Raw genomic sequence first — 25,043 nt, 5'->3', positions numbered from 1 at the left:
GAACTGCCCTTTGAAACACTGTGTCAACATTGGTTGCCGTTGACACCTGCTCACATTTGCGCGAAATAAATACACAAAATTGCTCAACTGTACTGAGGTCAGCCTTAGTCTTCTCCTTACGTCTCCCTAGCGAACGCCTTTTAACCTTGCCTAGGGTCTCGAAGTATCACATAAAATTACACATTCTTAGTTTGGCCGGGATTTCGTTACGAAAGTAAAAGGGTAGCTGCTGCCTCATCTTTGCATCGCGCCAGTTGCAGAAACTGTTGTAGCTGTAGCTATATATCATGCTGAGCAGACAGTGCTAGCCACGATCAAAACCCAGTTATTAAATCATACTAAACTGCCTACTACAGTCACGTTTATATTTAAATGCGCTTTATTAGCTTTCTGCTGCTGACCACATCCAAGGTGAAATTGTAGGGACCTGGCACTACAGGTTTCAGCTGGGGTTATAACTGGAAGCGCTGTAACTCGTGGAAAGCCGGCGGCTCACCCCATCACCCCCCAGGCCTTTGCATCGCTCAGCCCAGTACGCCTGGAGAAATGCATGGAGGACCGGCTTTTTTTGTGAACTCCTATCTTACGTAAATCGAGTTTATTGCAGCCCCCTATACTCAACGGTTATGATCGAGGATGCTGGTTGCAAAATAGCTGTCGAAGAATAATATTCTTTCATAGCGCACCAGTTAAGCATATTTTGCTACCAAGAGCAGACGGCGGCAGTTCAACGCGGAAGCTGCCCATGCAGCAGGTGTACGAATTCTACGTAGATAAATAGCAGCCGCTCGTGTATATGTTCTGGTATGTATGCAAACTACATTTTTCCTTGTACCTGCCACAGTGGAATCTGGACAATCAGTTCGACGGCTTCTTAACTCGCGCCCTATCAGGCCAACAAGAATGCAAGAATTGCTATGTTGCCCATTATGCATTCGAGATTCTCTTAGCGAGTCCTTTGTGGAACATCAATCGCATTGGCAGTTGGAAACTGCAACACTCTAGTGCTGCGCGCTTTACAAGATCAGTGGTAACTTCCCTCAACATAAAGAAAGCATACAACGCTATCTATAAATTAAGAAGCCGTCCAAGTACTAATTGCTAATTTCAAAGTTCAGGTCTTTCGCAGGCCTTAACAGTAAGTGTTAGTCGGTAATATAGAGTGCAAGCAGGGAAGGGGAAGACAGGTGTTGCGACCGCTCCCGGGGGCTGGACACTCCTTATTCAGGGGTCGTTCCGGCCAGGGTCAAGAGAACCGACATATATGCAAGAGATAAAGCGTAATCTCTTGGGTTCAAAGCCGAATGTGGATCTCGAGAATCGGTGGAAATCGACCGTTCAGGCCTGAAAGCCAACTTTTATTCGATGCAGTAATGATTTACTGTCGGAAAATTGTGATACTCTTTAAGGCTGTCGGTCCGAAGGTATCAGGTAGTAGCCTTTGTATCTTATGCTCAACACTTATATATAAGGAGCTCATTGTTGGCTTCAACACAGATTATTTGTGTTGAAGCCAACAATGAGTAGGCGGTTGACGCCTACTCGTGCCTGGATCTTCTCGTTTATTATACAGCACTTTATCTATCCCACAATTAGTATATTTTAGAGTGTTAATTACAGCACTCCAGGCGAGAACAACGTGGCGCTCTTGTCATACAGCCGCCGTTACGCGAGCGTCGCCGACGCATACCTCCATGTATTCGCGAGTGACCCTCGCCTCCTGGCCAGAAGCCGCAAAAAATTCGGCATCAAGTAGTATAAATTCGACTATTGTTTGCACCTTAGTATATCCTCACGACTCGCGGGAGCCCTTACGGGCTGCTGGACGCCAGGCACTACCCGCGCTGTACTGCCCGTCTACAGCAGCTCAGGCGTCGGTGAGTGCAGCGAAACTGTTTTGCTGTTAAACGCCTTCTGCAGTAAGAGTGTGCACCACTTAAGAATGGGAAAGATGGTTCATTTGGATGCCGAATAATGCCGGCGAAATGCACTATGTACCGCCACGGTCACTCGTCTCTAAACTGCCCAAGCAATATGCATATAGGTGCATGAGGATGGCTGATGGAGCGAAGGAACATGCTCTAGAATATCAGCTGAACAATATGGTGTGTAAATAAAAAAATTTCATAGTACTGAAAGGGAAAACCAAAACTGTGCTGCATTGAATGAACATGTCAAAAGTTCGAAGGAGACGCCGCCAGCTACCACTGCCCGTGGCACCGCCACGGTGGTGGACCAGCAGGCAAGGATTGAGGTAGAATTGCTTGTGAATGAGTGAGCACCTATATTCCACAGAGATCTGCCGGCATTTTTTCCTCCACTGTATAATGGGTTCGTTTAACACGAATGTAGTTTCCACACCCAGCAGGGCCCACACAAGCCGAGCTTGTCCAGGCAACGCTTCTTTAGTCTGAAGGATAAGCTCTTGGATGGCGTCATAAAATTCCTTAATGATCATTATGCGATATGCGCCAATATTTTTGAAGAGAAGCCAACTCTATGAAAGCTTTTATAGGTGTTGTCCACCCGTTGCCACTCGAAATGTCGGAGGGCATGCCACGGGAGATTGCATGTACGTTACCGTCCTGAAATTCTGTAGGATCCTGCGTTGTCAGATTGAACGCTTCTAGAGCGTATGTTCTCGAGCATCTCCGCCACCCTTCCCAGTAACCATCTGGCTCTCATGAGCGTTGAGAACTAGGTCGACGAGTAGTTCGGAGTTCGTTTCCAGTGGACCGGAACCCGGAAACATTTAGTTCAGATACAACCGTAGCGGCAAAAAATGGATACAGTAGAGACAATATGGCAGGAGTTGAATCAGGCAAGCGGTTGCAGGAGTTCCGGGGGCCGATCTCCTTTATCCAGTTTCCAGATACCCAAAAGGAGAACAAAATGCCCCATGCAACCTAAAATATTCAATGTTTACCGGACGCTGGGTGTCTCGTCACAGAAGACATCAAACTCACTCCCTATCCAAGAGGGTTTTGAGGAGAGGGGAGCTGAGGGCGGTTCCGCATCTGCACATGAGAACAAGAGGATCTACAAAGTCGACTCCTGGCAGTTTGTAGCGAGTACGGTGCAGCGGCAAGTTAATACCCTGAAGGAAGAGTGCAACAATGCTAAGAGATATAATGCTCTGGAAACCCTCAAGGACATCTTCGTAGAGGCCGCTGTGCCAAATATTTTCTACGACCGAGCTTTCCCTCTATTACTTGACCCCTTCCTGCTGTGCCTTTCGGAACCGTCTGAGGCAGCCCGGTATATGGCAGCTTGCTTGCTCCTGAAGTTTTTGACTGAAGTGGCAGAGGTTGACGCAGTCCTTGGGGACGTTCTCCGAGGGTTGGTTTCGCGATTTGGCTCCAGAGACATCGAAGGAGTCGCACATCTGCCTCCTATAATGCGCCCAACGCCCGAGTATAAGCCTTTGCAGTTGGTGCCTGTAGAAAAAAGTGAAGAAGTCCGGCGAACTTTGCTTCAAGTCCTCCAAACCGTGCTTAATCGGACATCGGACAAATCAACTTGGGACCACCTAGACTTGATTACCGGTCTTATTCGTGCGACAACAATGGATCTCTGCCACGAGATCAAATTTGCTGCGCTGCAAATTCTTGTCGACTTTTTCGATCGCCATCAAAGTATGCTGCTCCACTTCACCGAACCGGTAGCTAGGTCAATTCTTTCATGTCTTGTACACCAACATGCTAGGATCCGTATGGGAGCTCTTAGAGCGTTGACTCATGTGCTGGCTTGTGGATTGTACAAGTACAATGGCGACATAATTCAGATGCTCGCGGGGTGGCGTGATCCAAACATTGTCCCAATCAAAGCACTGTATGAACCAACAACAGTCCGTAACTATTTCGCAGAGCTGCTGGCAGATCAATCGCCTATGGTCCGTATGTTTTTCTTTGACACAGTAGCACGGTGGCTATTCGAATTTAAGGACAAGGCAGACTACGAAACTTGGCTGTTCCCGTACCTTCTAAGTGGGCTATTTGACTCGTTCAGACCCATTCAGCAGCTGGTATTTCGACTTTTGGAGCTTCTTGGTAAACAGTATGAAGACACACACGAGAAAGACCTTCGCGATATTAAGCAGCTTGGAACTCCTGAACCTTGGAGCTACGGGGGACGAGCCTGCCTTACTTTCCCTTTAGGAGGCTACTGGGATGCGGCTGAAGGGAGCAAAGCGCTTGAGGAGAGAGAACAATTCGTGTCGTTTGTTGCCACATACACAGAACGTTTGCACTCTTTGGGCTTTGACGGATACTCTCTGTCAGAGGCCCAAACAGAAAGGTTCGCCACAGCGGGCGACGCACTCGTAGGTGATCCACCGAGACCCTGCCTTGGAACGCGTATGATGGTTAGAACGTATTTTAGACGTTATGCAAACACACTCTTCCAGCATGTGGAGGACTTCAAAGAAGTTACAATGGCTGCTTCCGCTCGCTTGATGGCGATTTCCCTCGCCTTCATAGAGGAAGCATGTGTAGAATGGCTGGACAGCATCTTGACGATTTGCTGCCGAGTCCTTCCCGTGTCACACCACATGTGCCTGGAGGCGGTGGAAGCATATAAAGTGGCTGTACGCCTAGTAGGAGCTTTCGTAGACCCTGAAATCTACTGGGATTTTGTGAAAGGCGCTCTCGAACAGTCCAGTTTGGAGGAGGCTCATGATAGAGTTGCGAAGGTTGGCTTGCTGGCACTAATGCTAGAAGGCTCATTTGCGGTCCTTCAGAAAGCCTCTGGTTCGACTCTGGGCTTGGGTCGTCTTAAGCCAGTACTGCCCAAGATTGCGGAAGCACTCTATTACACAGAGCTTCTACAGGAGGAATACATCAGCTTTTCTGCTGAAAGCGTGACCAAGGTTCTTCAAGTCCTGATACCCGCTGCAGTTCGGCAGCAAGAAAAACTATCGTTGACGACGTGGCATCATCTACTAGGCGTCATCTGCTCTCTTGCCTCTCCAGATAGTACTGAACTAGAAACTGCCAATAATACCCCTTTGGCTCCACACCTCCAAGATCTACTTGACAACTTGGCTATTTGCAACGGGTTCGCAAGCAATGGATTTTCTGCCCAGAAGGAAGTGGGAAACCTGTGGCACTTGGTTGAAATATCCGACGGCTTTATGCCAACCAATTTGGCAGCGCTGAACACATATGTACGGTATTTGCCGTGCACACGCATTCGTGAAGAGAGGACGTTCGAACTTATCTTTGCGAAGCTGCAGGAGCTTTCTGCAGCAACACAAAAGGCTGCAACCAGAAGAGGAGCTAGGCGGACAGCTTTGAGGCTTATCAAGAGGCTGATATTGGAAACCCCACTGAATGGCCAGTTAAACGACATTCACGAGAGCACTTCATCTGATCAAACTACCGAGATAAACTACGAGCCCCCAGCTTTAAAAGGTTGCTTTAAGTTGGACAATTCGGCAATGCAGGAAGCTACAGAAGTACTGAGTAATGCCAAAGGGCCAGACAAGCTGGTGAAAATGTCGGAAGTCCAGGATCAACTCATGAAGTCCCCAATACAAGCGGCAGCGAAGATACTGACTGGTATACTGCTTAATAAACTGAGTCAGTTGGACTTCCTCGACGATTTGGAAGATACCTTAGTAGCCTTGACGGAGTTTTTGACTCTTCCGCTGTCCGCAAGTTGTACAATTCCGGCGTCTCTGCAAGAAACGTTGGAAACATCAGGATTTGTTACAGCCTTGGGTCAGTTCCTGCAAGACCCTTCTCTGCACAGGCGACTGTTTTGCCTTGCTTGTGAAGCGTATGCACATGAATGCGCTACCAAATACCCTGACAAGCAGCCTGCTACGGTCTTGGAGGACTTGCCACTGGGGAAACGCCGAGAGCTACGGTTATCTTCAATTAGGGCTGCGGCAGCTCTCAAGGAGCATGCTGTGCTTTTGATGAAAGTCTCTTTGCCAGTAGCGGCCAAAAGCGTCGGAAGCCTCAGATGCTTAGTGAACTCGTTAATTGAGTCACTTCATCCTGCTAACAAGCTTCAGAAGCGTCACGCAGTGCGTATGGGAGAAAATTGCCATGCCTCCTGGAGTAAAACATGCTCTTGCGAAGCTGAAATGAGCCTAGTTGACACTTCGGACCAGCTTGGAGGAGAAAAATGTGCGGCGGCGGATGAAACGACTGGAAAAAGAGAGAATCAGGGCGCCGTTCAGTGCACATCGTCCCTGCCGTTTCAACCCCAAAGCCATTGGCTTCTCTTTCAAATTGCCAGCTGCCTTTGGGATGCAATAAATATGGCAATATCTTGCAACGTTGATTTAGACAACAGAGACGCGGGCACCGACAAACGCCCTGCTTCTTGCCAATGCCAGTCATTAATAATGCCGCGAGTTTGGCATTTTCCAGCACACAGCCATCTTCAGCTTGAAAGAGCAGGCCGATTTCTTCTTGAGCTGTGTACAGAGTCTGAGCTAAGTGGGGCAATCGACAGTTGCGTTAGGCAGATTGTCGAACTTCAGGGGCCCATGCAGTCTGATTCCAAGTTGAGCACGGAGAAATTCGAAAAAGACTCAAGACGCTGCTGGGAAGCGAACCCAAACCTGGGTCAGGCAGTTACAATGGCCAAAAAGCAGATAAACACTGTACCTGCTGAAATGCAAAAGGAACAGGCAGTACTTGCCCTTATCCATCTCGTACGGCTGCTTGGTAGCGTCTGCCCCAGCGCTATCAAGGAATGCATAATGCAGTATGACTCCAGGGGACGCTTCAGCCGGCGTGAAGTTTTGACGCAGCTGCTGAACGACCCCACCGCCACCTCATGCGGTTTTACAAAATAAGTAACACTTACTATTCAGGTTTGTGACGACGCTGCATACAAAAGCACAGCCCCCCAGAGACACTATGGATTTTGACGGGGGCATATCCAATTTGCTGAGAAAAAGGCGCCATTATTCATACGGGGCAGATGTAAATTCAGGCCAGTTACTAATTGCAGGGGTCACGCTGTGAGACGGACGGCCACGGGGACGGTGTCAACTCACTTCGTCGCCGAACTACACTGTAACGTAATTGCATGTGACGTAATTGCATGGAGAGTTCCAAAGGGACTCAAAAGGACTCTCGGATGACTGCGTTCAAGCCTTTAGGTAAAACGCACGCATGCATGCTCGCGAGGTTACAGCAAGCCATGCGAAGAGGAACTTGGAAGTAAAATGTGATAGGAAATGCCAATATCGTTGTGCCCAGTTCTAGTTTTCACTAGATGCGACAAAAGCCACACGCTCAGGACTCCCGAGGCAGGCCCAAACCGCATGTTCTGCGCAGACGCCGAGAACCTGAGTTCTTGTCCGGGATCCTAGTGAGAGCGTCCACTTTGCAAGTGGCTCTGCTCTGGAAAGCTTGCGCGGTATTCAGAATGCGGCAAGCACGCCAGGAATATGCTTTGCTAGGGCAGTGTGCCCGATGCACGTCTTAGTTTCTACAATGATGGCCGAAGAAGCCTCTGGACCGGTGACTATCCTTAACCAGCAGTAGCATTAACCCGCGTGTTAGAAATATGTCATTGTGCGCCTTACCCCTCTTGAAGTTCCCATACGGACGGGTGCTGCTAGATGCACTTTGCATTTAGATGGAGGCTCCCAGGTGATGGTTAAACATGCTTACAGTTTCAGTTGACCTCTGCCCTGAGGCTCCGTACTGAGGGGAGGCAACATTGTACTGAAGTCATTTAATTATACCAACTGCAGAAAGGTTTAAGCCATATATGATTTGTCACCACGATAACCATTCAGTTTCCATTAAACAGATATGACGAGGGTGGACAGCATTGCTCCTGGACCATTGTGTGCGGGAATAAATTGGTTCCGGACCATTATTCCTTGACCCTCTTGCGCTGCAACAAGGTGGAAGCGAACTGGGTAAACCCCTCCCCAATGCATATGTCCTGCACTAAACATTGTAGAAGTCCAGAGCAACCTTGGTTAGTCGCGTGCGGCTGACGGAAAAAGAAACCCGGCCTTTACAGAGTTGCGCGGCCTTTGCAGCTCCTCCCGCACCCGTGGGAGCAAACGCAAGCTCTCCCGAACTGAAGCCTTTCCAAGACTCTTTCTGTTGTCTGTGTGAGAACCGAATTAAGTTGGCAAGGCTCTTACTAGGTTTCGAGTGGGCAACATACATTGATACATACGTGTGTATACGCACAACAGTAAATACACGCAAGGCACCCTGCTGCACCACTCACCTTGATATTGGAGTAGCTACTTTTCCCTTTCCGATGAGATACGTTAGCAAGCTGCATTCAAATGGCGGCTGCCTGAGGAGGCTATGCGTACCTGGTACAAGAATGGCCCCTGACCATTCCGGGGTAGCTTCAACAAACTTCCACGAAGCCTGTGCTTGCGAGCCCCTCAGGCCACTGTGACGATTCATGTGAACTGAGGCATTAATTGCAAATGCTTTTCCATCCTAGGCCGGACAAGACTCTCTGAACCCCGCCGTTTAGCACCCACGGTACTTTCGGCTCTTCGCACACTGATTAGCCAGTATGTGGTGATGGCAGCCGCCAGACTCCAAACATCAAGCATCCTCCCCCAGGAATGTCGTGGCAAGTCGTTCTGAAGCTTGTTTCTCTGACTGCTTGTTTACATATCCAGGCGTATACTGGGCTGGCAGCAAAGGCCACAGAACAGAGTCTGATAGTATCCGCAAAAGACAATATGCTGGAGCCTTTTCAGTTTCCTTTCGTAAACGACGGCTTGCTGGTCAACTTCTCTCCTTGCAGAAGCTCTTACATATTGCTGGACCGCCCAGTGACCGCTAAAATACCACGTAGTATATCCTAATCTGACAGCGGGCAAAGTGTCCTGCAAGTTATCTAGATAGACACGGCACACTTCTGTCCGTTCTTAGTAAAAATGATTGCCATCGCCTGCTCGATTTTTAAATATCCGGTCAGCACCGTCAGCAGCCGCAGGCACAGCAATGCTATTGTCCATGGCACAAATCTGTTAGACATTTCTGAGAAACGAGGTTAAAAACTGTAGGCGCCCCTTTGCAGTCCATTAGGGGTAAGCGGCGAACTAGGCGACTCACAGAAAAAGTTCACCCTTTNTTTGTCAGTCGAAAACAAGGAACGGATCTAGATTGAAAGTAATTCTCAAGTTTAGGAAATCCGTCAGTGTTACGAATTGGTGGTCGTTGCAGGCTGTAGAACCAAGCTCCTTCGGCCTTGACACTCCACTAACCGCAAATCAATACTCTTCACGGGAAGCTCCGAAGGCAAGAAGTAAGATTCTGCCGTATTCTCCCCATGCTCTAGGACGTCGATGAACACATATGAATAACTTTGGGTCGAATCAGTGATTTGGCTGCTCAACCCTTCCATCCAATGCGGTCCGATGCTCTTAGGACGGGGGTTTGAAGGGAATAGCGAAGGGGTGTCTGAATCTGATTCATTACATTGTAGACAGGTACGTCTAGGTCACACAGGAACGCTACTTCGGGATCAAGACATTTTAGTGAAGTGACTCTCCGAAATCTGATAGAACGAATCTCCGCCACCTTCATCCACGGCGGAAATGCCGGTGGGCGTTACCCTTTCCTCTCTTCACAAACAACAGTCACTATGGCCTATCAATCTGCACGGATGATGTGATAAGACTGGGGTGCTCTCGCGGTCTTTTGTATTTGCTGAAGCTCTAGAATACGAAAAACGTTCGGCACGCGGAGGCATCGCAACAGCATCAGGTTGTAATACATGTAAGCGGACGCTAGACTGGGGCTGCATGAAGGCAGTTTACATTCAGGCTAAACAGACGAATTGGCCCCCTGACTGATCCTGGACTGGCTTGCGAAAACTAGCTTCTGTCGTGTGGTCTGCACGTTTTCACCCTGTATATTAAGTTATCCAGAACAAGGTTGACTCAGTAGAATCATTAAGCCCAACCTCCACAATTGCGTAGACCTAGCCAGGACTTGTCATTCCACAAAAGAAATCCCACTTGCGCCGGAGTATCTACTGCACTGTGCATCCCAGCAGTTGGAAGAGCTGTGCAAGCTGACCATCAGGTTGCTGGAAAACGTAGACAGGAACCTGGCCAACTGCGAGGACTATCATATCGATTAGCTGTAATCAGGCGCCAGAAGTTGCGAGCTAGCCACGACCCAGTGGTATGAGATCCTACAAGCAACAAACCTAATTCAACGTCCTGATGTGCGGACGGTCGTTGTACTGATCGAGATGAATTGACGGCGACTGCCTGGCAGGGGCCGCTACCATGCGGTGTGTCACCCAGTTCCTCTGCCACACGTTTTTATATCACGATTGCTGTATCTAAACATTCCGTGCCTGACCGATAGCTACCTGTCTTGCATGCAGGTTCGCTCAAGAAACCACTGTTCAAAGACAAGCGCTCGCAATATGCGTACCTCACCGTTCATGTATGCCTTCTTAACCCTATACACTGTGTTTTCTAGCTGCGTCTATGGAGTTCGTATACCCAAACGAAGGATGTGGTAATTTTTTGGCCAATTCTGCGATCGACGCAAAACACCGCCCTTTTAGATACGACAAGCGTGAAGCAAAAAAGTCTGGCAGAGGAACTGGATGCTGGCTTAAGGATATCTGATGCCGACGCCTATATGGAGATTCTAGTTTACTACAAACCAGAAGAGCTGTTGTAGCAGATGCTTCCCTTGTTCTCATCAGTAGTGGTTTTGTTGGAAAAGGGGGCTTTTTATGCTGAAACAAGCTCGCTGAGACAGTCTGCTTGACAGAGAATGTCTTCAGGATTAACGCTGAGGATGGAGCTCCATCCTCTGTCTTCTGGGGTTAGCGATTGTACCGGCATTTCGGAATGCCTGCCTTCCCCTGCATTACAAGAAAACGGCTGGCTGCAAAGCGGACAGGAGCGTAGCGGACCCTCAGGTCCCCATGCTGCAGTAAGAAGGCCGCATACACTGCAAGCTTCCGGGACAGATGGACCCCCATAAGGCCAAAGATTCTCTGCATCACCAGGGGAGCTGACGGCGCAAGTAGCAGACACTGGCAATGCTGGGTTACGGTGTCCTCCGATCTCAATCGCAGACTTGCGTTGCATAATGCAGCTGATGTAGCGAACAGGAAGACCGGTTGCTGCACACCAAGGGAACGAAAAGTCACAGGATGGGCAAAAACATTCCCAGTAGGAGCTGAGCGCATTACAGTTGGGACAGGGGAGCTGAGGTGCTCGTGGAGCCTCTAGACCTTGTCTTCTTGAAAATACCAAAAGGTTTGTTGCATCTAGACGCTGCTTTCCGCCAGGTGGCACTTGGGCATCCATTTGCATCGCGTGCAAAGCTTGCGAGCACAGGTCCCATTCCTGTGACTTGTAAGCTGAGATAAATAGGAGCTGAGCACTGAGGTAAAGAGAAAGCTCCCGTTGGTAAGACTCCCACAGTCTCACTGCCGTGCACAGAGCGGCGCGGGCTCGCTTTTCAGACAAGTGAAAGCAGCAGAGAAGGTACAGATGGCATGCCGCAGCACTATGCCAATGGTGTTCCTCTTCCGCGCTGGTGGAGTTGGCGGAAATGGAGAGAGCCACTCTTCCTTTGAGGGCAGAGTTCTCACTGGTGGCGTTGCAGGCGGTACTCAGGCAAGGAGTGTCTAAACTCTCCATTGTTTTGTGTCCGGCTCTCAAGTGATGCTTCCGGGCTAGCAACGCAGCCGTGATGTGCATCTTCCGCTGCTTTCGGGGGTTCCGCAGTAGATGGCCCAGCTGTCTAGGAAGTCTGGCAAGCTCGTGGGCAGCAGCCTCAAATGCGCCTATAGTAAGGAATGCTTCCACAACATCTGCACTGCTGCATTTTTTCTGTTGATGCTGCATTGCATTCCTGTAAACGGAGGTTACCACCTGCAGCTTGGTGCTGTTACAGTGCTGACGAGCTAGAGAAACAGCCTTTACCCACTCTCCACCATACAGGGCAGCATCAACTGCAAGCTCTGCTCTTCCTGCTTTGAGAAAGGCATCTGCGCTTGCAGCTCCCCTCCCTGCAGCCGCAAGTAACTGAGCTGCGCGTAAGAGCAATTCTGGGTCAACATCAGAAAGTTTACAGACGAGGCTTTCTAGTTCTTCGTACCTCCCCGAGAGGAAGTATACCTCAAGAAGCCCTTCCTGAGGTTTCAAAGAACTGTAAAGGTCAATCGCCGGTATCCAGTTCCCCTGTTCTTTCCAGGCCTCCGCCAAGGCCATTCTGACCTTTCTTAAAGAACTTTGTTCTCCCCGGCTATGCGCAGAGACAGCTAATTTCAAAGTGTCAGACGCTGCATCCCACATACCGAAGGAACTGAATAAATGGGCAGCGTGCTCTGGTTTCTGCTGAGCCTCATAAAAAGCACCTGCCCCCAAGATATCTCCAGACAAAGCGGCAATAAAGGGTCTGCCTTCAGCCCTTGGATTTAGAAGGCGAGCCTGCTTGAGCACCTGCAAGCTGCAGTAGTCCTCGCACCTGAATGATCACAGGAAGGGAGAAGAATCTGAAGCACTCCCTGAAAAGATGTTAGCAAGTAGCTTGGCCACGGCTACGCTTGGCGCTTCATTGAACGTGTAATATTTCCCTATTGTAGGGGTGATCTTATTGTTGTGTTACTCTGCGCGGTACTGCGCTGTTTACGTTGTCAAAGTAAAAATATTAAGGTACGAAGTTGAAACCACCTACCGTACAAGAGCCTCCTCTGTGATTCCCAGGTCCTCTAATGCTAATGCAGCCTCGGCCAGTAGTCTCCAAAGGATGGGATGGTTAAATCTGGCGGCGAAAGCGGCAGCCTTCTGCAGGCTGGCAAGCCCTCCTGAATCACCTGGTCTTTTTTGACTGGCTCCCAGCAAATGCCGCATCTGCAGGAGTGGTTCTGCTTCAAAAACTCTCACTGCTTCTTGCTTAGGCTCAGCTATCTTTTGCTGCAACAGCGTGGAGAAGCACAGAGCTCTTGCACGCAGGTTATAAAACTCAACCAGGTACAGGGGTCCAACGAGTGGTTCCTTAGGTGCCTCGACACCCAAGAATAAGGAGGGAGCCCCGCCTTGAGACCGAGTGTGGAGAAGCAGTATCCCCATATGCTGGAGCACTGCAATTAGGTCGTCGTGGTCTGAAGCCCACATGTAATCCAGCACAGCTTCCACGGGGTCGCACAGGTTTGCGGCAAAACAAGATGAGTGGCCTGAGACACTCCTCAAAACATNCGTAGCAAAAAAAAACTAACAGTAGTGCTGCTCAGAAGCCGCTAAAGGCCATTGCATTGCAGCTTGCCTGTACTATCGTGCGGAGCGGCGGCTGCTATGATATGCAGCCGCCCCTGCAAGTCAATCCCTGCAAGGGCCGTGGCTTCTCTGTTGAGCTTCAGGCTGCATAGCCGACTTGGTGTAACGGCAGAGGCCTCGAGCTGAATATGGGGCGTAGTTAGCGTGGTCCTTAGCCGCAGCAACTGCCCCGTCGTTCGCGCTACTATTAGGGATTCGCCACGTCCATCTAAAGCGCATATACTTCCGTTGATTGTGTCTCTCGAAGAAAACTCGCAAACAACGTTCAAATCTACAAGTGCAGACAGCGGCACCGCTCTGTTGTTTTCTTTACGGGTCAAATGATAAAGCCAAAGATCGTGTGAGCTGCCTGCTATCACTAGCCAGTGAGGTAGCAGAATGGCGTGCGTCGGACCAACAGGCGATAAAATGGTCTCCACAGTGTTGCCTGAAGTGTCGCATAATTCTACAGGAAAACCTTCCTGCCCCGTTTCTCGTGCCGGCCTTCTCAGGGCAGTCGGCGACTCTCGGAAGCCGTTATCGTCAGGGAGGCGGTGGGGGCCTTCCTGATGCTGTGGCTGTAGCAACGCACCAAAACGGTCACTTTGCCACAAAAATGTAGGTGGCAGAGCAGGTGTGGCTTGCGGCACGACCGCACACAGAGATCCTCTCGATACGAGAAAGCGGGGCCCCCGAAACCGTCTGACTGTACGGTAGTCGCCTGGTCCTCGCAGAAAGGAGACCTCTGTTGTCAGTTGCTTGCGGGGAAAGAGACCTGTCGCTGCCACCGTGTTTTCACCGTAGGAGCAGCACGCAGCAGGACGGCGCAGGGAAAAGATGAAAATTCCATTTTCCGCCGCCGCAGCAAGCCTTTCGCCACCGGCGGCCCAAGCCAGCTCCCGTGGTTCGGCGCTGGCCAAATTGATAGTGACAACTATCTTACCGCATGCCTGCACCAGCACCAGTAGCGTCCAGGCATCGGGGGTCTGCCTTCTTTCCTCCGCTGCACTTCCTTCCAGTTTTCCGGCGGAATGTCTTGCGACGGATGACGCAGCCAAACCAGGGAGGCCCAGAAATGCTGCGAGCATGCCTGAGGGGTTCCACGACGCAGCTACGCATGAAGCAAGGCCGGTTTCAAATGAAAGTGGCTGAGCATCCCCATCCGTCTGCAAGAGCACGCCCTTGCCATTTGCATACGCAGCTAGAATTGGTCGGAAGGCCCAAGACCCTGGCTGCCATGCTAGAGCTGCCCACAAAAACAGGAAACGCAATTTTGTCAATGTTTCAGAGACGGGTGGCAATATAATTTACTACGAAGGAGTTGGTACGAAAGCCCAAGAGCAGCTGGCTCACCCGCTACTCCTTGCCCTGCAGCCTCAACCTTCGAACCCAGCTTCCGTATGTAAATACCCCGAGAGTCATGAAGGCTCACTTCGCCGTCATTCGACGCTAGGACGAAACCGGTTCCATTGGGAGAAGCACAGAAGCAGGAACACTTCTTCACATCACGCGACCATAGGCGCTGGCCCTCAACTGTCACACAAACCAGGTGGCCATTATCGTGTAGTAGACAAAGGGACATCTGTGGAGAACAGCCACCGCAAGGGACCCACTGGAGACCCACCAACACCCCGGGGACTCCAAGGCAAAAAGAAGAGAGCTGATTCCATTTTCCTTCAGCCTCTTCCCAGATCCGGATGCTTCCATCTGAATCTCCGGTAGCTAGTAAGCCACACACAGTGTCTGCAGACACGCAGAAAACGGGCCCCTGAAGCAGCGTACACATAGCAGAAGAAGAACAATGTATGTCCATAGGTACTTGGAGGTGGGTGCAGGAACTGCTCCCATTAAAGCATGATAGGCCTCTATTCAGACACGAGCTCACCGTGTGTCCACTGCGGCACTGGGTGTGCCAGGCTTCAATATCTTCACTTACGATGGACCCAGCGTTCGTAGAGCCAGATAGACCTACAAGGGGGGACACTGGTGAGATTCTCAGGGTCTTCAGGCTACCAGAGTCAGTCCCGAGGAGCAGCCACTCCCCCTGCCAGGCAGCGCTGCGCACCGAGCTGCATGACAGTGCTCCTTCAAGAAAGCAGTGAATAGACATCCTTCTAGAAGAGAAATGGGCTCAGGGCCTTCACAGAAGGGTAGCTACAGGTACGCCACGGCACGAGGGCGAAAGTATGGAGACGTCTCTCGCAGTCGGGTCACTTCAGTCCTACGCCACGGGCGATAAGGACAAATGGTGAAGAAAAAAACGAATTTCAAAAACAGAGTTTTTCTTCGGGGGCCTTGTTCATTCATTATTCTGTGCACCTACCAGTGATGGCGTCGAGTTGGCTGTTGGGCGGCTCNGAAAATTTTCCGCATGCTACTGGGAGCCGCATTTAGAATGTATTAATTACACAATTGCAATGCCCTAACAACGTGTAGACCGGAGCGGGGCGACCGATCCACTATACTTGAATGCAACTAGTTCCGCTGTGGCGTCGGCAGCCCTGGCACGAGCTGCGGCGGGCAATGTACTACTATCAACTCCATACGTGGTTTGTACATGGTTTATTGCTCTCTATCTAACACCATTTTGAGTTTCCTGGGCTCCAGGTCCTGCGGAACATGCATGATACGTATACATGTGGCAATGCTCTTTGCCCTTCAAGTCTGCTCGGAGCTTCCCTGCAATCCTGTTTTCTCTGAAATTTCTCCCCGGAAGTTGCTAGAATTCTTCGAAGATGGAAGAGCATTCCTTCAGCGAATTGTCTAGCTCCTTAGGGGCGGGTTGTTTCGAAACATGTCCCCAAAGGGGGCCAGGAGTGACCCTCCTGCAGAGTGAGCTGAAGCAGATACAGGCCATTGCTTCGGGAATTCCCGAAGATTCGGACCCTCAAAGGCAAATCGAGCTGCAACGCATGGCACAAAAACAGAAAGAAGCAGCAGAAAGAGTTTCGGGATGGCAAAACTTGCTCTGCAACGCAAGACAACGCAGACTGCACGAGCGCGAAGAGCAGCAAAGACGAAGGGAAGAGGAGCTACTCAGGCAAGACCAAGAGGAACAAAAGCGCCGGCAACAGCTAGAAGAAGCTCTAATCGAGAGAGCAGAAGCAGTGGCCTTAGGAAGAGATGAAAAGGTTAGAACTTTCATTCGGGCACAGATGATCGCCGATACGATAGCAGGGCAGAGAGAACAGCTGAGATGGGCGGAGCAAAAGCGGTCCATAGAACAGATGCGTCAACTCGACTTACTGAGGGAACAGCAGAATACGAACAGGCAACTAGCTGAGAGAGAGCAGCGTGACAAGCAGGAGCAGCATGCGAAAGTCGTGCAAGCGCAAGCCATTCTAAGGCAGCAAATCAACGAGATAGCCCAGCGGAAAAGACAGGAAGCCGACAAGCTAGCTTCCGAAGCTGAAGAAACTAAAAGACAACTGGAGGAGGAGCAACAAGCAGAACGCGACGCAGAGAAAGCAAAGCTTGCAGAGGTCCTCTCCGCACGTGAATTGCCTGGATGTTTCCTGGCTGGTTTCTTTCACACTGACAGTGGCTAGCCAATGTAATTCAAGCAATTCACACTGAATAGTACGTGACATGTATTTAGCTGCAGCGCGGTTGACCTAAGCATTGCTGCGGTACTGCTCTTTTGGTTGTGACGTTGCCCGTCTTGCGTCTCTGACAGTGGCGTTGCTGCAGTCTAAACGACTTTACAGAGAACTCGTGAGGGCGAATGAAGAACTTCAAGGTCGGAGAAAGGCGGCCGAAGCCCAGCAAAAAGCTGAAGAAGCCTTAGCTTTCGCGTGCGCTGCAAAACTTCAGCAGAGAGAGGCAATGATACGACGGAGGAGGGAAGAACTCCGGGCTTGGGCCCTGGAGAGAAGTGAACGGCTTACAGCTAAAGGAGCTGCAGCGCTGGCAATTGCTCAGGTAAATACTACATCTGATATTTCGAGTCGATGTTTCCGTGAGCCGTGAGCCAGGAGGATGCGGCGTAAGCAGTACGGTGTATTCCCGTTATCTCGCCTTAGTGCTGGGAGAACTTCAGCTCCTGATGCTGCTTCCACTTGGTGCCGCTTTATTTAGGCCGAAGAAGCAAGGCACCAAGAAATTCAGGCTGCACGTTTTGAAGCAGATGTCAAACAGGCAGAAGAGGCAAAACAGCTTAGGAGAGTGGCCATGCAGCTGGAGCTGAGGGAGAGTCGAGACAACCAGGTTGAAGCAAAACGAAGGGAAAGGGAGAGAAAGACAAGGGAAGACGCAGAATATGCTGAATCCCTTCAACAGGCAGCAGCTGCGGCGCAAGCAGAAGAAGAACGAAAGCTTCGGGAGCAGCGCCTCAACCGTTGGAAAGTAGGGGAGGAGCAGAAGCGTCAGGCAAGGGAAAGGCAAGAGTCGAAAAAGCAGCAGCGGGAGCAAGCTCTTGAGGAGGAGAGGAAGGCGAACGCCAAACTACGCGAAGCAGACCTTGCTTTGCAGCGTTTCGCTGAACAGGGCATTGCAGCAGCAAAAGCAGCTGGAGCAGACTGGCGCATCCTGGAAAAGGCCAAAAACAGGTTGCTGCGTCAGAGCAGTTTATATGTACCTCTTAAAAGTAAGGATGGCGATGGGGACACAGCAGCTCCTCGATCGCCGACACCCTGCATAGAACAGGATGCCATCAACGTAGTTCGTGGAACCTCCGCTTGAGCAAACTACACTCTTAAAAGCGAATGGGGCTCGCTTTTTAAGAGGTGCTTATGTAGGGGCATTGAGCAGTCGTCACTACTCTGCGGCGACCTCATTCCTGGTGTCCCTCTTTGAGAGCAAAGAAACTCCTCGTCTCTACCAGACTGGCTTATTAAAGAGTGCCCAACAAGTCCTTGTGCAACAAGTAGCCGCTATTCCTAGTCATGAGTTCGGCTGACCAGTACTGCTGAGGCCATGTTATCCCAAATGTGTCTGGTTCCCTTTTCCGTCGAGCTATTCAGCATGGGACTGAAACCGGCTTTCACTGCCGAGGTGACGTTAGAGTATGTCGAAACTGTGGATGATAAGTTTTTAAGCATGGACAGTTGTTGGAAGCGATGTTCCACGACAGACAAATGTCCATAATTCAGGTGCCGATCTCTGGGCTGAAACCCATTCAAACAATAATCAGTAGATGACGGGTTACTTGGCACCCAGGATGCAGAGCCACCTAAATACATATAAAAGATGCCTGTCTAACTAAAAGCGTGTCTACGCATTGTAACCACAGTGTACGCAGCCTACGGCGGCTGATTATGCATTAGAACAGCTGATGCTGCTGCTGTGCACTGTATGCATACGCTTTTATTCGAAAACTTCGCTGAAAAAACTGCCTTGCGACTGGCATAGCATTTTATTCAGCGACACGTTTGCTCTGTTGCCCGAATTGCTCGTGGTCAGCTGAGATCGAGATTCAAGGTGGCGAGGGGGGTGCTCAGCCAGAAATACGCCCACATATCTGTAGGGTGGGATGCCCCAAGCCACGCGTTTCGGTCCCTTTCAGTGCGTATATGCGAAGTGATATGCATACAGACACATGCAAGAAGTGACGACACTGCGTCTTTGATGGCCTAAGAGAAGTTTACAACTCGGACGAGTTAGCCCGGTCAAGGTTTGCCGTGTGTTGAAGGTGGAGGCACTCCAGAAATAGTCGGCGTCGTTTGGCTATGCAAATGCCTGGAACGCTGAGACCAATAGAGAAAGGTACAAACCAGAGGCAGAGAAGTTCGCCGCTCTTTACGATGACAGGGGCGAACTGGGTCACTGGAAAATCAGCCTTCTACAGCAGTTGAGAGTAAACTTGCTTGGAACCCAAAGTCAGTGCTCAGAAGACACGATAAAACACTGAGACAGAGTTGATACTAACAAGCTCTACTACTGAAACCTGTTCTGAGCCAAGTGTCATCAAGGCGCCGGCACACTGGGCCGGCTTCAAAGCGCCGGAATTCACTATGCAAAAATTACAACTATATATTATCTCCAGTGCTGCTAAGCCTGTTAATTTACATGTTTTGGGCTNATATTTATGTAGTGCACGCAGCACAATTCGCTCGATGCAACTGGGTCACCGAGGAAATTCCTCGAGACATTTATCTCCTCCACTACTCTCCTGCCCAACGGAGGCTAAAGCAGAGTTGAGGTAATTCAGAAAATGAGCTTAAAAGTGAATTTTCAGTTGCACTTAGGTGACATTTTCAGTTGAATCGGAGAGTACCACAACTCGGAGACACGGCACGGGGCCCAACGAATGACCCCACTGGTCGGCGGCTGCGTTCAAATCTTTCGCAGCGTAGCTGGCGGTCCACCCCTTACAAAAACTGGCCCATCCAAATGAAAGTGTTCTTGTTATCTAAAGGATCCAGAGTTCTGGAAATAAGGCTGGCGGAACCGTTCCTTGTGGTGGCGTACCACAGCAATGGCGGCGCCACAGGTGCTCCCTCAAACCTTGCTGACGCAGCAGCAGCAACAACAGCAACTACTACAACTGTTACGCAGGGACCTTAATAGGCTTAGTGACAGCAATAGGGTGACCCGCCTCCAAGGAGCCAGGTCCATCCTTCGCGTGTACGAAGAGGAAGCTGCGAAAAGAGCGGCAGAAACTGACCGCGCTGCGACAAGTGGCGACAACCAGAAAAGCCTCCAAAAGGACCATACACCTCAAGCCTGCCCCTTTTCTGGAGTGTTTTTAAGTAGCGTTTATGCTCCAATCTCTGTCTTGTGTGCCGATGAGGCATCAGAGTCTTGCCGGGCAACGGCGTTAGACCTTGTTCAGTTAGTCGTAAAGCATTTTCTTTCAAGGCGTGAGGTAATCCTCATTTGCATGGGCAGTAAAGATACAGGCGACAACACCTACCCCTGGGGAGGAGACTGCAACAGTTGCCCCGTGGGTGCCGCCTTCTTCCGTGGCCGTGCCGGCGCTGCTGACGGTAGCTACCTCAGCAGCAGCAGCGCTGGCCACTCAGAAGCAGTAAAGTCCCTGGTATTAGTCATTGCAGAAAGACTTAAAGATGCCTCTGGAGAAGTGGAAAAAAGCGAAGAACTCCGACTTATTAATATGCAGCTCCTGCAGTACCTCCTGTTGCAGTACGCNGGCGCACTCAAAGACAAAAGCCCGTCCAATGCCATTGAGGCATGCAGGCTTCTGTCTGCAATTTCACAAAAGTTGCAAGTTTCCGTGTTGCTTCAGGTAAAATGTAGTGCCTTCGAACTAAATCGTCGTGTCGGAAATGCCTTTCTTCCCTGTGGACCCGTATCTGTGTAGCGTAAACCCAACTGCAGATCTGGGCCATTGACACCATATCGGTATCCATATCCATACACGTTGACTGTTATTCTTCAGAGCTGCAAACCGCTACTGGAACGTCTCGTTGGCTGCCTGGCTAGACCTCAACGAGCAGTCAGATGGGTAGGCACAAGTTCTTGAAGAATCTTCGAATGCTCAACGCACACAGGAAAATTCAAATAGTTTTGTAGGCGAAATAGGTTCCTCAAGTTGTTCTATGGCGTCTAGATAACGTGACTGGAGTAAATTTGGACAAAGACACGCTCGATGAAAACTATCGTTTAGGGAGTAGTCCGAAGAATGTCCTACGGGAAGTGCGAACTGTCAGGCGTTGTTCGTGATTTGCAGCAAGCGACAGCGGCCTGCGACGCTCTGCTGGGGTCGATATCCTCTTGTGCGACTGTTGCTGAAGAAGATGTTGCTGCTGCGGCAAGCCATATAAGGGCAGCAGCTACAGCAATCAGACCCCTGCTACAACAGGAAGCTGCCGTGGAGAATAAGTAAGCGCTTCCCAGAGTCGTTTAAGGCAGAGTGAGTCACATGCCTGGGCACGGACGGAAAGTGATGGTACTCATCATACTTTGTTGGTGTTTTCGTCGCGACCACAGGCTGAAAATGGTGCAGATGTTGAGGCGGTTGGTACAGGAGATGTCTCCGCGAGTCTTACTGAGACGGAAAGTGTTGCCAAACCTTCTGCAACTCTTATTGCTTTTGATGGGCGACGCCGACCAGGAGGTGGCCCGGGAGGCAGAAGAAGCGCTCCTTGTAAGGAAGAAGGTCTTGCAGAACGATTCGTGCTTGAGCTGCTATTAAAGCTGTAGGGAGGGCTGCATATTCCAAATTCATATGCTGGAGGTGAACTCTGTTCGCGCGCTGCAGAGCCTTGCACCTCGGTGCGTGTCCCTGTCCCGGAAAAGAGAACAAAGGCGAGAGTGGAGGAGAGAAAAAGCGAGATCGCAATCACAGAAACTCAGCAGTGAGGAAGATGAGCTCACAAACGACGATACAGGCAGCAGTGACGACCTTTTAGAGGTGAGGGAGCGACCCCCTGCGATATGCGCATATGAGTTGAAAGTGGATCAATTTTGCAGTCACATGCAGCCGTTGAGAGTGTTGCTCCGGAATGACGAAACGTGACCCCGCTACTTTTATCGTACTAGGTGTAGATGGAATCCGCTACTGCCTTAGGAAAATGAAGACGACGGGCCACACAAAACGTCACGGATTCCGTTATCCCCTTGTGAAGCAGACGATGAGACTTCCGAACTCTACAAGTCAACGGGCTATTGTAGAGAGGCGCCAACTGAATTGGCAGGGTTATACTTGAAAGAGTTGATGGCTGACGTAAGGCAACTAGGTGCATTCTTTTGTGACTCACGAAACGCGCAGGCCTGCGTCTACGTACTGCAATTCGGGAGGTGCGATATCCCTGTGGACGAATGGAAAAATTCGTACTCCCCTAGAAGAGGTGAAACTTGTTGTTTTCTCCTGTTACCTTTGCAGCTGTTGCCTCGCCTAACAAGTTGGTCGGCTGACGAGAGGCTTGCTTCCTTGAGGGCTCTTGCTGCCTTAATGCCAATGAGCGGGTTTCGCTTGCTGCATCAACTGCCGCATTTACTGATGCAGCTTTACGAAACGTGCGCTATCGGAGAAGGACGGCCTCCGGGAAACAGGCAGGATGAGCAGCATCAGTGGTCTCCTCTGCTGTTGCTTGTGCAACACGCCATACTCAGGGAGATAAAGGGCGAAAACGAAGCGAGCAATGACTGCAACAGCACCAACGTCAGCGAGCCGTGGCATCGCGGAGGCTTGCAAGAATTGGGAGCCTGCAGTTCACTGTGCAACTCCCTCGAAGCTGTTGAGCTTGCACTCCAGTGCGCGGGACAGGTAGCGCTGCTCTTACCACCATGTTGTTGGCTTCCAGTGATCGCTACCCAGCTAGGTTTGCATAAGGAAGCTGGCCTGTACATAGAGTGCAAGAAGCAAGCGCTAGCTGTTGCCGTTGCCGACAGCAGCAGCTCTGCTCCTGCAGACGGCGCAGAACATAAAATAAGCAACTGCTCAGATCTGGTTTCTCAAGATGAAAAAGCGTTCCTGCAGAGGTTCTCTGGAGGATACCAGTTCGTGGTGCATGCACTTGGGTTGAATTCATCTAAATGCCACCGGAGTCAGCAAAAGCCACCTTCCGNTTTTGAGGGGACTTAAACCACATAGCGAACAGCGAAGGATGCGGCAGGATCAGAACGAGCGCGAGCACAAGGGAAGTGGGCATGCGACTCATCGTGGTGTCTATGGGCTAGGAAGAAAGGAAGTCTGGCTGTTGGTGCGAATAATAGAACAAATGCAAAGCGCCGAATGCGGCAGAGACAACGATGAATTTATGCCTTTTACAGCTGCTCCCCTGTTACAGCTGCTGCATGCAGCTCGGGAGCTCTGCCAAGTGGAAGCTAAGAGCCTCTTTGCCGCAGCACTACTACAGCAGATAGACACGCGAAGCCATCAGGATATAGCCAGAGAGGCGGTAGGACACTTCTATTTGTTCACTAGGAGCATACCACCTCGTGTTCACTAGTGCTTCTTTGTTTTCAAATGGTTCTGTTATGTGATGATCACCGACAAATGGGCCGCAATCCATCCTTGCTGCTGTTGAAGTTTCGGTTTTGGGCATTTGACGGCTGCCATGGTATGTGTGGCAGGTGGCATGCGTCTGCGAGTGCACTGGTGAAGGGCCACTCAAGCTATATCTTGCTTTTCTTGACGATCTTATTGCACGCGAACTGCATGGTGACTTTGCTAGAGAGGAGAGTGCTAGCCCACCCTCTCCGATGATGCAAGCAAGACCCAGCTTGCCCATGCTGTGGAGTAGCAATGATCCGCGGAGGCTGTTGCTGCTCCGGGCTCTCCATGGAGCACAGGAAGCTGCAGATGCCGAAGAGGTCTCAAGCGCTGCGAATTGCCTGAGGATGCGGGATCTCGTAAAAGTACGACAGTGCATGGATCCACAGGCGTGAGGAAAAATCTTACTTCATGTTAGGCGGTGATAAACAGTCGAGAATATTACGTGTGTTGCTTGCGGCCCAGCTGCTGCAGAGACAAGGAACCGCCCAGGAAGCTACAGCACCAGTGCGTGGTGATATTCTCGGAGCCTGCCTAGCACTATTTTCCTTAAGATTTTTCATTCCACTTGCACGGTACGTCCCCGCGTGAGGTGGTGTCGCTGAAGTATCTCAGGCAGGCTTGGTTCAAAACTTACGCAGAGGTGTGGCCGTGCGAAACATGTATTCTGTCAGGCCTTATGCGGGCTGGCTACTGGAACACTTACTTGTACCGAATCTCCGTTGGCGACCCGGGGAAGCAAATGCAAAGTTGCGCAAGGTACGCAAGGGATATAAATTGACACGCAGATCCAAGCGCAGAATTCACAACGATCGTGAACAGAGCACACATCCGGCTAATCCAGGGCGGTGAAGTTATTCAGGTCGCCCTTCTATGCGTTTCGCAAATAATTCCAACGCTGTCACCAAGCAGCATTCCTCCCGTACCGACACCCCACCAACAGACCGAGGAGGGGCATGAAAATCCAAGCAATGGAGACGTCAATGAAATGGGAACATTCGGGCAGCTGACGCCGGCAAACGAAAGGAAAGCTGAGTTTGATGCAGTGTCAAAAGAGACAAATGAAAACGAAGTACAAGCTAAGCCACTCATAGCGGCACTGTCGTTGCTTTCCCCTTTGCTGGTCTCCTGTATGGATGATGACTGGAACGCGGACGTGCGTTCCTTATCTGTTGGAGTTGTTCGCCAGTTATTCTTGGACCTCCACGTGAGCCTGCGAGCCCTGCTGGATGACATCACTGCTGTGTGGAGCCAAAACTGCCATTCAGTGTCTCGTCCCTACAAGCAATGTTTCTTACCGTAATGCCGAAGAAACTACAGCGGGCGTTCTCTCTGTTCTGCTGCATCTATTACTGCATCACATGTCGTGGGGCTTGAACCCCACACTTTTTGGTTTGCACAGGGGGCCGGGGAAGAGCATGCAGCACTGGAACAGCTTGCTGCAGCAACAGCAACTCCTCTCCAGCAACGGCTCGATGACGCTCGTGACGACATTCGCCTTGCTGCTGCGGTCGCCTTACAGGCAATGCTGAAACAGCGTCCCTTGATAATCAACCGTTCTGCTGCCACCGAAATTTGCAAAAGTTTGTGCATCTGCTTGGACGACCGCAGCGAACTCCTGGCAGCCGCAGCAGAAGCTGCTCTTCTAGCTGGCCCAGATGATCTNACTTATCTATATCAAGCTGCCTGAAATTCATGCATAGTTACTCTGCTTGGGCTACAGTGTAATTGCCGAAAAGGGGGGTAGCATTCATGCTCTGCTGCAGGAACTTCAAACAACGGAGCCAAGCTGCCTTTACCCTGAAAGGTATAAACAAGTTCGTCGGAAGCTGCTGGAGATTTCGGAGCCTTAGCTGAGAGTTAGGTGAATGAGGGAGCCAACGTGTGCTCAACCTGGCA

At 50.6% G+C, this 25,043-nt stretch overlaps 4 protein-coding genes across 4 annotated transcripts; 3 read left to right on the top strand and 1 right to left on the bottom strand.

The window, feature by feature from the left end:
* Positions 1-2,782: 2,782 nt before the first annotated feature.
* EMH_0002110 (uncharacterized protein) lies at positions 2,783-6,811 on the top strand (the record flags this gene model as incomplete). The annotated part of the gene is made up of 1 exon (XM_038022352.1): positions 2,783-6,811. The coding sequence occupies one exon, from the start codon at positions 2,783-2,785 to the stop codon at positions 6,809-6,811; it is 4,029 nt and encodes a 1,342-aa protein (XP_037878206.1).
* Positions 6,812-10,708: 3,897 nt separating this feature from the next.
* Positions 10,709-15,321, bottom strand: EMH_0002100 (WD repeat protein 35, related; the record flags this gene model as incomplete). Its single annotated transcript, XM_038022351.1, has 7 exons — positions 10,709-10,842; positions 11,035-12,458; positions 12,669-13,167; positions 13,365-14,492; positions 14,600-15,014; positions 15,132-15,214; positions 15,312-15,321. 7 exons carry the CDS (start codon positions 15,319-15,321, stop codon positions 10,709-10,711), a joined length of 3,693 nt encoding a protein of 1,230 aa, XP_037878205.1.
* Positions 15,322-15,981: 660 nt separating this feature from the next.
* On the top strand, positions 15,982-17,926 carry EMH_0002090 (uncharacterized protein; the record flags this gene model as incomplete). Its single annotated transcript, XM_038022350.1, has 3 exons — positions 15,982-16,728; positions 16,937-17,167; positions 17,324-17,926. 3 exons carry the CDS (start codon positions 15,982-15,984, stop codon positions 17,924-17,926), a joined length of 1,581 nt encoding a protein of 526 aa, XP_037878204.1.
* A 1,735-nt stretch (positions 17,927-19,661) lies between these two features.
* On the top strand, positions 19,662-24,834 carry EMH_0002080 (uncharacterized protein; the record flags this gene model as incomplete). The annotated part of the gene is given in 11 exon segments (XM_038022349.1): positions 19,662-20,329; positions 20,586-20,651; positions 21,137-21,293; positions 21,408-21,560; positions 21,717-21,872; positions 22,032-22,415; positions 22,939-23,049; positions 23,225-23,509; positions 24,007-24,351; positions 24,547-24,809; positions 24,813-24,834. Coding segments are annotated over 11 exon segments (2,610 nt in total).
* Positions 24,835-25,043: the final 209 nt, after the last annotated feature.

Source organism: Eimeria mitis, genomic scaffold (genome assembly GCF_000499745.2).
Source record: "Eimeria mitis Houghton genomic scaffold, Emh_scaff177, whole genome shotgun sequence".
In the NCBI taxonomy this organism is placed as follows: Eukaryota; Apicomplexa; class Conoidasida; order Eucoccidiorida; family Eimeriidae; genus Eimeria; species Eimeria mitis.
The sequence above is the reverse complement of the archived record's forward strand: the minus strand, read 5'-3'. Positions and strand labels throughout refer to the sequence as shown.